The sequence below is a fragment of the Erpetoichthys calabaricus genome, chromosome 7 (assembly GCF_900747795.2).
Source record: "Erpetoichthys calabaricus chromosome 7, fErpCal1.3, whole genome shotgun sequence".
NCBI lineage: Eukaryota > Metazoa > Chordata > Cladistia > Polypteriformes > Polypteridae > Erpetoichthys > Erpetoichthys calabaricus.
In genome coordinates, this window is record NC_041400.2 from 141,948,853 (window position 1) to 141,963,499 (window position 14,647).

At 33.8% G+C, this 14,647-nt stretch overlaps 1 protein-coding gene across 1 annotated transcript in view; it reads right to left on the bottom strand.

The window, feature by feature from the left end:
• The window catches only part of adamts6 (ADAM metallopeptidase with thrombospondin type 1 motif, 6), a 330,011-nt gene that overhangs the window by 98,993 nt on the left and 216,371 nt on the right, over positions 1-14,647 (bottom strand). The window contains exon 12 of the mRNA XM_028805470.2: positions 3,195-3,302. Within this exon, the coding sequence (XP_028661303.2) occupies positions 3,195-3,302 (108 nt within the window). The remainder of the gene's footprint in view (positions 1-3,194; positions 3,303-14,647) is intronic.

Here is a 14,647-nt window from a genome sequence, read left to right on the forward strand (position 1 = left end):
TGTGGTACTATTGTTTTAAAGTTCTTCAAAACAAGTATACTAAAGAATAAAACATTCTTAAGAATAAAACTATTAAACAAGAAAAATACTATATATATTGAACTGACCTAAATAAATGATAGTCTAATCTTACTTATTCAAAGTAAGAATATACTACACCTTCATTCCAATCTGAACTACAAACTTGCAGCACTGTGCTGTTTTTGAGTCAAACACATTGTAAAAGGAAAAATATATAATACATTTTTCAAGATGACTACATATACTGTACGGTATATTGCAACATTTAAAAAGGTAAAATTCCATATTTTAAGTAGTGTCATCAATCTAAGAAACTCACAACCACACAAATGCCCTTTACCACCATTATTATCCAAAGGGCTTTCATCTCATTTTCACTCCTGAATATTTTAAGGAGGAACCTCAACATCCTTCTTTCTACATAAAGCAAATGGATAAGACTGAATATTGCCCACTGATATTATTCTAAATTCATTCATTTGCATACAGGACTACTTTGAACACAAATTACTAACTTTTGGAGCGAATATAAGTAGAATGTCAATTCTGTCCTGTTTTTGTCCATGCAGATACTTTAGAAGTCCTGTGCATATGTCAATCCCATCTACACGTGTTTTGTGGACTTGGAAAAACAATCTTGTGAAAATAGTGTTATGTATGCATTCTTGTTGACCTAAGAATCTGTGAGGTAGCATCAGTTTTAAGACCATTGTATCAAACTGTGACGGTGAAGCAGGGGCTAAGTCTACAGAAAAACCTTTCCATTTACTGGTCAGTCTATATTGCCATTTTCATCTATGGTCACACACCCTGTATACTAGATGAAAGAATGAGACTGGGATAACAAGTGGCAGAAATTACATTCTTATGCAAAGTTTCTGGGCTCAGCCTCTGTGACACAGTGACAAGCTTGAATGACAGAACCTGATAGTAGAACTGTTGCTTCTCCAGATCATGAGGTGGTTTGATCATGTACAGTAGTTAGAATGCTACCTTGCACCACCCAAGAGAGATATTCAAGGCCATTCCCCATAAATTATTAATTATTATTATTAAAGAGTTGTGAAACTTACTGAGGATTGTGAGGGCTGGTCAGCAAAGCTTGGTGTTTTGCTACTAAGACCCCAATTAGAAAAAAAACAGAAAGAAAATGGTGACGATTATGAAATCAATCTTCTATGAAATATTAAAATTAAATATATGCATTTATTTAGTCTGGTGTCTGTGAGTTTATGAGACTTCTGCAGGAGGATATTTTGCCAAACTTTCTGAGGTTCAAAACATATATTGTAAATAGTTTTCCATAATTAAGAATAATTAAAATCCTCCAGAACTACACACAACAAGATGAAGAATCAGTGTGTTTTATTTCCTAAAAAGAAAATGTAAATATCTCAATCCAGCTGCAAATTCATTTTGTTTTTTTAAAGTATTGTGATGTACCAGGTTGCCCACAGCCTTGGGTTCTTCTGAAACCCAGGACATTAACAGTAATGTCCTGGACCGACTAATGCAATGCAATGAGGACCAATAAACAAGCAAGGTTTAGTGCATAAATGCATCGTGCAGTTTCTTACAAAGCTAAGCAGTGTCCAGTAAATAAATAAGTGCAGAGCAGTTCCTGTTCAATAATAAATAATCCTTAAGACCAGTGATGCCATAGTTCATAGATAAAATAACCTTTAGAAAAATAATGCCCTAAAAATTTAATAACATTTAAAAGCAATAAAAACAATCCTCCATCAATAGTGCCCAACCATCCTCTCAGGAAAATCAAACAGGAAGCCTAGCAAAGTCCACAGCAAATTATGCAGCCCAGGGCCCCATTGACACATCGCCATTCCCAGATGAAGACCATGGCAACTTCCCACTTACTAGCTCCACAGCTTCACTGCTGTAATACTTTAGATTCCCCTCCCCCCTATCTGCCACCTCCGCCTGTACCTGAAGAGAAGAACTCAGGTTCTAGCAGAAAATGTCTTGTCTAGTCTGCTCTGAAAAGACTCAGCAGCAGACCATATTCTTTTGCTGCACCAGCAACCTGTTTCCAACCCTCAGTCCTGCTCCAAGAAGAAAAGATCAGCAGTTCCGATAATGCCCTACACTACAGGTCAGTTTACTCATATCACTCGCCTTACCACAGGTATAATTCCGAAAATGATACAGTTTGAAGTATTGAAACATAATATATTGCTAATGATATAAAACAATTATTTGTATTCTTATTGTAATTAAATTAGATTAGATTATCTTGGATTAGATCAGAAAAAAATTATTAATCCAATGAGGAATTTCAAATGCATGTAGCAACAGAAACATAAAAAAACAAGAAAATAGGCTCACAAAACAGATAATATGTCCAAACCAATCAATAGATAGATAGATAGATAGATAGATAGATAGATAGATAGATAGATAGATAGATAGATAGATAGATAGATAGATAGATAGATAGATAGATAGATAGATAAACTTAACGAGTACATCAGGTGGAAGCACTGATAGCAGTGGGCAGAAAAGACCAGCAGAAGCATACTCATATTATTTAAAGCACAGACCTTACAATATCTGTATAGTTACCAGAATTGCAAAGCTTTTTTCATATTAATACTGTAAGAAATTATTTTCTTTTTAAATCTATATAAGCTTTTAGTTATCATTTCACAGCAGTTCAATCTGTTGAGCAAAACTGTAGAGCATGGATGAATAATGAGAACGTTCTTGACTTAACAGTATTGACTCATAAAGTTGCAACTATATACTCAACACACTTCAGTTTAATTTTCTAAAATTGTGGCCTAATAAAAATATACTACTAGATATACTTCTTCTTAACTACAATTCAAGCAAATGTATAATGAAAGCAGCTGTACCACTTTGAAAAGGTGTACTTTGAACTAAATCTTGAAATTCAGTATTGGAAATATGCTGTGGCGATAGCAAATTATTGACTAAACTGTTTGAGCTTGATTACACACCATTGTCAAAATGTTCACTGTGTCCGTAATATTTGAACACAATGTAGCACATCAAACAAATTAAACCTAATCCAGCAGTGTTTCTAGAAATTAAAAATTATGCACAAAAATATAGTTTATTCACAAATGACCAAAATCCTCTTAAGCATTTAGAAGTGAAACATGTATTACAATCAGTCTTTGAGGGTTTCTTACCCCTTTTTCTATGCTTCCAGTCTGGCACAAAGTTCCCTCTGCAGCTGGGATGCTGTTGGTGACACAGCGGTTACTTTTGCTGAGACACCAGAGCTCTCTACACACTTCCTAGGAAGTAAGGCAAAAGCAAGTTGATCAGAATAAATACTGAAAAAGTGAAAGGTGAGGAGAAATTTAACTGAGGAAATATAATATGGCAATATTTTCACTTAACTCTAAAAAGGTATTCTGTGTAAGTATCTGGAACACAAGCTTCCAACACCCAGAGAATAAAGTTTACCATTAAATCTTCTGTCATCCAATAAAAATATATCTAGAAGATGTGATTAGTTTTGATTTTTTAAAATTCTCCTATATTGTTTCTAGTTAAGCCTAAAACATATCAGCATACATGATTCTTTTAAAAGACCTAAGAGTAGTTCAGTCCTTTGATTGGCTAAAAGTTGTAAAATTAAATGAATCACGTGTTTACTTACCAAGTTATCCAGGGGAGTTGGTCCTCCTGTTTGAAATTAATTTTTGCTTGTTTTTTTTAATTCATTTAATTATGTTTCAGTCTAAATGAAACCCACTCTGTCTACATTTTATGAATTATGGGCAAATGGCAATGTGAAATGTCAGTAAATTTAAAATGTTTCTGGATAACCTTGGATATTTTGTTTTCAATTAAAGTAAGCTATTGTATCTGATCACAGTATACAGTATACTGTGCTAATATTCTTAGTGATGTATGGCTAAACTCTCCACATTTTATATTTAATTCAGTGTACTACATATGCACCAGAATTCTAAAACTGTTATTTACTCTATATCACAATTTTTTTGGGATGAGAACTTTTACAGGAAGCCTTTATCATAAGACAGGAAAGAACCCTCAATGGAATACTTGGTTGTCAAATCAAAGTGCATGAACTCACCAAGATTACATCACTCCAATATAAAGTCTCCAGTTATACTAACACAAGGATATACCAGAGTTTCCTGAGAAAACCAGCATAGCCACAGGGAGGCCATACACACACCACACATTCAATGTGTGGCAAGGAATGAAAACCAGTCCAAGGAGTTACAGCACGAGGCAGTAAAGCTCTGGAACTCAATATATTTTTTCAAGCAAATAATCTTCTTAGCTTTGGCTTAACATTGGCTAGACTGTCAGCACCATAAAAACAATTTTTAGTAATGTAAGAGTAATATAGTAAAATACCACAGTGGCAAACAACACAGATCCAAGTATTAAAAATTCAATTACCAATCTACTACAAAAACAGTCCGCTGCATTCAATAAATGATTGCTAAATATGTACAGTAATTTGATATAGTGCTATTTGAACTATTTCAAATAAAATTATTGCAAAAACATAAGTAAATGAAAATCAGACTATGCACATGTTGCACTTATAGTGATATATAGAATTAGCATGAAAATACTTTACAAATGTATTTACACTAGCAGATTCTACCTTCCTTGAAATTAAAGACAAAATGAGAATTCCAAATGAGTTTTTAGATTTGTTGCTGTGCAGTTTTACACTTATTTAAGAAATGCAAAAAGATTCAACCACAAAATTTAAAGGAACGAAAGTGCTTAGTGCTGCTTACTACTAAATTACAACATTTTAAGAATTGTAAAAAAAGGTTCTTGTTTAGACAGCTAATTATTGCTTTGATATTTATGTAGGCATTCTCACAAAGGATTGAGGTAAAAAGACACCTGTAAGTTAGGAGCCACCTGTACAGGTATAAAACAACCAAAGAGATTTGTTTTTTCTTCTGTAAATTGAATATGTTTCTGACACCGAAACAGATTTATATTTCAGGTACAAAAGTAAAAAATACAAGTATTCATCAGCCAAACAGCCACTTAATGTAAACAATATGCTTAGCAGTCTTATAATGTATATTGAAGTATTTTATCATTAGCAATTTTATTTCCAGGTTTATTTGTGCATGTGTTAAACCCAATAAAAATACATATGTATTCATGCAGTATCTAGAATATATTGGAAATTTCGTCTAGCAAATTTATCTTAATATTTATTTTACATGTATTGCACGTCTTATATACTGGTCGGTTTTTGGCTGACCTATGATTTGTTTTTAATAAATGGTACTTAACTAAACAGTAAGCAACAATATTTTTGCTTTGTTAAAAATATCTTTTGAGGGAAAAAGAATTCCATAGCCTGAAGCATTCTTCTCTCTTGGTAGTTCATGGGAGTTTATTAAATAATTGGTAGGGAAAAATAAACTTGTTTCTAGGTTATGATTTTAACAAACAGATTAACGTGTGGCATTAGACACTGCGTGAATGATGAATGTGAAATGCATGGGTTATATATTCAAAGTAAACATTATTGTTACCCTAGAAAAAAATTCATTTATCTCCAGCTTGATCATCACATGATTTTTAGTTATGACTTGCAATCAAAAGCATTGAACATTTTTCACATTATGTATTTTTAAAAAATCAATCCATCCATTTCCAAAACCTACTTAGCCCAATTCAAGGGACACAGTGGTCTGGAGAACTGGATATAAGACAGGAATCAAAACTGGATAGGATGTCAGTGTGTTGCAATAAGGAAACAAAAAAACACCTATAAATCAATGGCTTTATTGCAAAGAGAAAGGCACACAAACAAACTAGAAGAATATGTACACTTCACTCAGAGAGTGACCAGGAAGGAATCCAAGCTGAGTGTCTAAAGAGCTAAAAGGCAGTAGTTCTGACAACTGTTATTATATTGTCACTTTTTATACATTCTGTGCATCTTCAATTATGCATTAGTTTACTATTTCAAATGTATCTCTTGAGAGAGATTACTTTGATGTGTATATTTTATATATTTTCCCTTTTTATTTTCCAACAGCAACTCCTGATGGCAAACTGGATCCCGAATACAAATTTCTGGAAACGCAGGGGAGTATACAAGCTGCATTTTTTGTACAACAGCTCACTTGTGCTGCGACTTGAGGAAAGTTAACTGGAAAAAAAAATGTAAGAGAAAAGGAATTATGTAAGCGCCACTCTGTAAACAAAGAGTAATGAAATATGTATTCACATTAAACTCAAAACACACTATAACGATCTTACACTATAATTTATCCGCAAAGTTCTACACCTGCTCTCTATCATGGTCCAAAGCGGTCAACAATTTTACATTGGGACTTCAACAGAGATTTTATCTCTTCATTGGGTATTCATTTCAAAAACACTGAAATGAACTTTGAACTACTTTTAGCCACAGAGCCTCCTCAACCAACAACTAACTACAGCACATCAAACGGTAGCATTGTTATATCCCTTGAATTGGACTCTGCTGTTTAAGAAAGCTATTGAGCCATGACAAGCTTGTTTGGGGTACATTTTCTAGCTGCATAATATTGTAAAGTGCTGTTAAAATGCATTTATTTAATGTAGTCTGCTAATGCATGTAATTACTGTATATACTATTATCACAAGTATTTTTGTATATGACTCACTGTTACATAAATATTTAATAAACATAAGTGTGACAATTGACTTTTTCATGAAGTAACTAAGAAATGCTCTCCAACATTCAAATCAGTTAAATAAGTCCTCAAACACACCTGAACATTGGCCATGGTAACTTTTCTAACCTGTTATTACATATATTTGCATAGGATACATACAGAAGTAGCGTATATTTACAGATATATGTGAGTGTAGACACTTTTGATTTTACTTTTATATACTTTCAGTGTTTAATACTTCAGCTCAGGTAAAGGCCATAGTTTTACTAAAGAGATTAACATTTGGACTGTTCTCGCTGATGAATATGTTTTTAAATTGGATTCTTTATGGTACTGTACATACTATGATGATAGTTTATGAAATCTACTTTGCCTTATTAGCTCTGAAACAGAAAATATTGACATTTAGGCATTACTCCATGGGAGAACTTAAAATATCTAATAAGACAAAAAAAATGAAACAAAACCCAGCTGATCCACTATTGTTCCTTGCATGGGTTCAAGTTAGTTGGGAAGGCTTGTTTCCTTGATCATTGTCTAAGGCCACACAGTTTAATATTCCACAACACCCTGCTAGTCAACCCTGGTTCTCTATATTTTCTAGCTCCAATACCATATATAAAAAATGTCCTGCATACCTAATAAGATGTGTACTCTATACTTGCATTACATGTAAATTATGTGATGCTAAATGACAAGATCAAAATATGGATTTAGATTACAAATTTGGTTTTACTAATTATTGCAACTTTATGGAAAACCAACAGAAACAGCAGTAAAGTGTATTAAGTATGTGTTGACATTTAAAAATAATTATTTACACTAGTCTTACTTAATAGTTTATAGTGTAAGGATCCTGTCCATAATCAAAATATAAGGGATCAATGGTGAATTTGCTGCTTATTACTGTAAATTATATAAAATGGTTTGGATAATGAGTAGTTTCACAGCTTTTGAAAAGTGGATTCATATACCAGGCCCCTTCAATGTATTTGTGGAGTTTGTAAGTACTCACTGTCCTGCATGAATTGTTCTTTAGTTACTCCCAGTTATTGTCCAAAATCCCAAAGATGTGATTGTTGAAGTGAATGTGGGTGGCTATGACTGCGCCAAGCATGCACTGTTGTCCATCTCTGGGGTTTGATTCCAGTCTTGAATCTAATGCAGCTGGAATAGGATGTTACCCCATGACCCTGAATTGCACATACAGATAATAGATGGGAGATTTACTATGATCCTACAATAATATCTGACAGTTGTTGTTAGCTTTTTGTTGGCCACACAAAAGAAGCAGTGTGCTTACTTTTGCATGCTGGAGAACTATCCTACTGTGTTAATGCAGTTGTGCCTTCCTATGTACTTGCCCTAAGGCATTTATAAAGTCACTATTCGCTTATTCATCCAAGAATATTGCATTCCAGAGGAAGAAAGCCAAAGTGTAAAAACCTTTTACAACTGTAACTTGCTGTGGGTCTCAAGAATGACTTTGTGGAGTTAATGACCTCTTAACAATAAGAATTTTAGATTTCCATCCAGGCCCTCTATTTTGTTCAAAGTTAATAACTCTTAGGATGAAATTAAGACAAGCTGGGGGCGAATCCACAAGATCCCATTAATACTTCCAAACAAAACTCGTAAACAATAAAGCAAAACATGGCAAGCCTATAAAAATATTCTTTTTTGAACAAGTCCAAGTACATACCCAGTATGTTTCCGTAAATTCTGCAAACACAGCACATGTTGCTGTGATTTATAGACATAATTATTGCATCTAATTCAGCTAATGGTATGCCGTTTCTGACTTTGTTTTATTAATTTAATAATTGCTAAATACGTAATGTAAAGTGACAATGCTTTTAAAAGAGATGAGGTGTCAAAGTACCTATTCAAATCACACACAAAATGAACAAAAATACACTAAAAGAATTAAGACTGATGGTAAATGCTGGCTGCATCTTGTAAAGACTTGAAAAGTAATAATTAAGGAATCAATATACTCCATCAATATTTTTTCGCCGTATTGCAGCAATTTTCTCTCTGCCCCCATAAAATCAATTTATTTCTATTTTAACTGTGTTTATACTATACGTTTTTGGTGTGTTCTCTACGTTTTTCTTATGCTTTGTTCCACATTTTTAACAGAAACTATTCCACTGCAGCTTGTGAACTGAAAGCGTTACTATTTTTTTTAAGGCTATAATTATACTGTTAGACTACTGAAGGAACAGGTCATTGAATTAAAAAATATACCATATGGATGCAAAGAAAATGCTCTTCCAAAAACTTTAGCTATTACACTTACTTCTTCCAGTATGCACAGGTAAGGTCACTATGCATTTTCAAAATATTTATATGTAACCAGGAGTAAAAAAAATAAAATGAAACATCTGACATCATTTCATGTTCATTTAAACCAAGAGATATCTTTAATATGTGACATTTCCTGTGATTTTTGATTTTAGCCTTACGTGTAAAGGCAAGATGGGGGAGGGAGGAGATAGGAAAGACAGCAAGTTTTTATTTCTGCATTTCTTTAACCCTCACACTTGTGACAATTTATGTGCTAGCTTACTAACTGCAACACATAGCAATTAATATTTGAAATTAGTGTTAAAACTGAAATCTGACATAATCCCTGCTTTGGCTTAAGATCAAAAATGTCTCCTAACTTTTAGAAGAAGTATATCTCTGATGAATTATTGAATTTTGTAAGCTTGAACGTTAAAGGCTAAAATCATGAGCTAAAGAGAAAAATAGTAATCACCCATCTCACAGGCGTAAAGGCAAAGTTAGGGTTTTTACAGGAGATTCACATAACAAGTACGTTTCCACTAAAAAGAGACTAAATTAACCAAATCTTTCATTACAGCTATAATTTGAAAATAATATGTGTGGGAATTTTAATTCATAAAACAATCCCACTTGTAGCAACAGATGTAGTATTCAATTCTGAAGGGTGCTATGTCATGGTAGTGCGGAACTTAATCAACTATAACGTAATTCTGATAAATATATATGCACCTAATATGGATGACAGAGAATTTATGCAAAATTGATTTGTACTGGTTCCTAATATGAGTACTCATAAAATTATACTGACTGGAAATTTTAATTGTTTTTTAAATCTAGACATGAATAGGTCCTCAACTACAGAAACTATAATATCTAAAACTGCAAACAAAATTGCACAGTTCATTGCAGATCACAATTTATCAGATACAAGTAGGCTTTTAAATTCAAATTCAAAAGAATATACAGTACCTTCTTCTCACTTGTACATCATAGTTACTCAAGAAATTATCACTTCTTCATTGATAATAATTTCTTGTCCACTATCAACAACAACAACAACATTTATTTCTATAGCACATTTTCATACAAATAATGTAGCTCAAAGTTATAAGATAACCACTCTCCTGGTATTTTTGGGCTTATATCACAATCTGATACATACTTAACTCATAACTGGCAACTTAACCCCCAACCATTAGCAGATGACATCTTTATTGAATTCATCTCCAATCAAATCAATTATTTTTTATAGACCAATGCATCCTCAGAGGTTTAGGAAATGATAATGTCTGTTTTAAGAGGACAAATGCTTCCATATGTTTCTCACAAAAACAAACTACAGACTTCATGAAGTCATCCAAAATTATTACAGAGATTCTAGATCACATTATAAATTTGAAATATTTCCTCTCTATAAGAAAAGCCTGGCCTTATAGTCAGAATTTAATGTCTTGATAACAAGGGAAACTACACAAGTTATATTTAAATTGTGACATCCTTATTATGTACACAGAGAGAAGGTTAATAAGATTCTACCTCAACAAATCAATAAACAGGAAATTGCAATATTAGAAATTGTCCACATAACAGGAAGTAAAATAAGGAAGCAAAAGGAGAAACTGACACATTTAAGAAATTCTTTATATTCCTTTCAGTCTAAAGAAGATGAGTTACAAGATATTGAGTTTTCGATAAAATACAAATACCACAGCTTGACACAGGGTTGTGTTACTAAGTACTGAACATGTCAGGTGCCCAAACGTTTGCTTCAGGCCCTTTTCATTTGTTTGGTATTTTGTTCCTGTAAATGATGGAAATATAAATTTAATCTTGCTTGAAATATTATAGAAATGTGTCCTCTAACTTTTTGCCTTTTGGTGACCAGTTCATCTTCTGCTCACTTAACTATTCACAGTAACATATTTTATGGAAGGGTGTCCAAATGTTTGCATGCCACTGTAAGTTGTCTCCATTATTATTAACAGCATTTATGGAAGCAACAGGAAATACAATTCCACCCCAAACATTCCTCCAAGCATGAATACCCTTTTTCCCCCCAAAAAACTAAAACTTACTACAATGTGCATATATATGCAAGTGTCACTCCTGAATAATGATATTATGATACTATCAAAACTCTTAGCTAGAAGAATTGAGGAAATGCTTCTTTCAGTAATGTCACAAGATCAAACTAGACTTATTAAAGTCAGACACTTAAACTCAAACCGTTGACAACTGCTTAAAGTAATATACTCACCAAGAAAATCGGACTCATCTGAAGTCGTACTATCTTTGATAGAGTCAAAAGGGATTATCTATTACACTGCACAGATTTATGTTTGGCTCCAATATATATATGCATGAATTAAATTACTTTATACTAGTTAAGAAGGCTTAGTTCATATTAATAACATAAACTCTGATTACTTCAAATTAGAATGAGGTACTTGACAAGGGTTCCCAATATCCCCAATGCTTTTCGAGTTAGCTATAATGGGGATATCAGGAAAGAACTCAAACAGAAATTATCACTATATTTAGATGATATGGTGCTTTATATATCAGACCCACAATCATCTATAGCGTTCACCTCAATAAAAGGACAAGTGTCTGTGTGTCTGTCTATGTGTCTATCCAGTTACATTGTCTATGTCTCTCAAAAAGATGCAGCATCACAAACATATTTAGTAATAAAATACATTTCATTTGCCATTTCAATAGATGGGGAATCACAAATATTAACACTGCTTTTATGACTCCCATTCCAAATGGCACATAACATAGATATATGCATTGCATAGTGCACTGCAAATGTTAATGCTGAGGTCTGCAGTGATTACTTTGATTTAAACCCATTTTAGGTGGGTAACAGGGCTAGTTAGTCTTAGATATGTTGGGAGAATTTCATAAGACTCTAGGATATTATACTACATTAGATAACTATTCATAATATAAAATACAGCTTAAATATCCGATGATAATGATTTACAAGTAAATACATACATCTTTTTCAATGCATAGACATCATATTTGCATTTTATGAACAATTATAATCCAAACTGAACTATTTCATATATTCAAATTAGAAATTTTGTTAAAAGAAACTACCCAACTTTCTACATCTCGCATCTGTTTCTATCCAAGAGGCCATACTGGTTAGTCCTGTTGAAGAATCAGGCTGCATATAAAAAAATGTCTTCAAAAATCAAGGAGAACGGTGGGAAAGAGGCCTTTCAATATCCATTTCCATCTCAGAAAAGGAGAGGAACTCCATACATAAAACACACTCTAGTTCTATATGCACCAAACTTTCCATAACTTAACTAAAGGTCTTTCATTGATCACATTTATCTTGTGTTCCCATCAAGCTCCGGCATCACTAGGCCTTATGTTCTGGGAATGTACTAATTTAACATCATTACATACTTCTCAGACAGCCTTAGTGTCACAATCATTCCTAATCCATTAATGGTAATATTTGGTGTAAAGACTGAAGGAGTCCCAACCCACCTTCTATAACTCAATGGGTAAGCAATGCTCTGTTTTATCTGAAATTAGAAAATATCAAATTCTCTTTTAGATGATATGTCCAAAACTTTTTAAAACATGGAAGAATTCATTATTAATTATTATTATTATTATTATTAGTAGTAGTAGTATTATGTATGTGGGGCCTGTGATAATACTCTCTCATGTTACTAACGGTTTTATTATATTTAGGAAATCTTTAGGAAGATTTATTTCTGTCTCTCTTCTTTTTTTCTTCCTGTAGGGTGTGGGGAAAATTTGTTTCTTTTCTTTGCATTTATTTTTTTTTCTTTGTTATCTCTGTATTGATTTTGAAGTAAAAGTTGTAAATATTCCATCCATCCATCCATTATCCAACCTGCTATATCCTATACAGGGCGCAAGGCTGGAAAAAAACCCCGGGCAGGGCGCCAGCACATTGCAGGGCACACACACACACACACACACACTAGGGACAATTTAGGATCGCCAATCCATGTAACCTGCATGTCTTTGGACTGTGGGAGGAAACTGGAGCACCCGGAGGAAACCCACGCAGACACGGGGAGAACATGCAAACTCCACGCAGGAAGGACCCGGGAAACAAACCCAGGTCTCCTAACTGCAAGGCAGCACTGCTACCACTGCGCCACCGTGCCGCCCTGTTGTAAATATTATTATTATATAATTGATAAGTAGTATGACATTTTAATGTTCTGTTTTTGAAAATATATGTATATAAAAATGTGCAATTTTAAAATATAAAGGGACAGCCTGTGGCACCCATAATGACAACATAGTCAAATTGCTCGCTGATTTAACCTGTACAAAAGTGTACTCTGACACAGTTTTCAGGAAAAAATAAATAAAGCATGTAGCTGAAGATTATATTCTGCTTTCCTATAACTTATGTTACATCAAGTATTTGTAAACAGTGTAAGAAATGTTTAAAAGCATACCAAGACAATTTCTATCACTTAACTGTTTTTGTTAGTAAACATCTAACAGCTAACTGTTGTTATTCAATCCAGTTGCTTCTTAAATAACTGCAGTGACAGACTTCAAATGCATGACATGTCTCTTCCTTGTAGACTTCCACAACACTCAGTTCTAGTGTTTAAATAATAAAAAAGGCTGTAAGTAACTTTAATTATAGCTATATTAAATCAAAATTGTAACAGTTTGTGCTGAAGCAGAAGCAAAGGAATAATAGAGCATGAGATCATAGCATAATAACAACAGTGATGGAAATTTGAAGACTGCTCAATAGTATATGCAGTTTGTATAACTTTGTTATATTATTTTACTGAAGATATTGCAGGAGGTCAAAAGAGTCCACTGTTTTAAAAACTGGGTGTATATGTTAGTATCCTTCTTTATATGGTTCTTAAATGCAAAGTGTGCAAACTTTTTGAGATCAGGCCTCATATAAATCTCTTGTGCAAACTATATTATTAATCAATGACTTTGTTAAATGGTGCGACTCAAACCACCTACACCTGAACACCAGCAAAACCAAAGAGCTGGTGGTGGATTTTAGGAGGCCCAGACCCCTCATAGACCCAGTGATCATCAAAGGTGACTGTGTGCAGATGGTGCAGACCTATAAATATCTGGGAGTGCAGCTGGATGATAAATTAGACTGGACTGACAATACTGATGCGCTGTGCAAGAAAGGACAGAGCCGGTTATACTACCTTAGAAGGCTGGCGTCCTTCAACATCTGCAATAAGATGCTGCAGATGTTCTATCAGACAGTTGTGGCGAGCGCCCTCTTCTACACGGTGGTGTGCTGGGGAGGCAGCATTAAGAGGAAAGACGCCTCACGTCTGGACAAACTGGTGAGGAAGGCAGGCTCTATTGTTGTCATGGAGCTGGACAGTTTAACATCTGTGGCAGAGAGAAGGGCGCTCAGCAGGCTCCTATCAATTATGGAGAATCCACTGCATCCACTTAATAGTATCATCTCCAGACAGAAGAGCAGCTTCAGCGACAGACTGCTGTCACTGTCCTGCTCCACTGACAGATTGAGGAGATCGTTTCTCCCCCAAACTATGTGACTCTTTAATTCCTCCCGGGGGGGTAAACGTTAACATTCAACATTATACAAAGTTATTGTCTGTTTTTCACCTGCATTATTATCATTCTTTAATTTA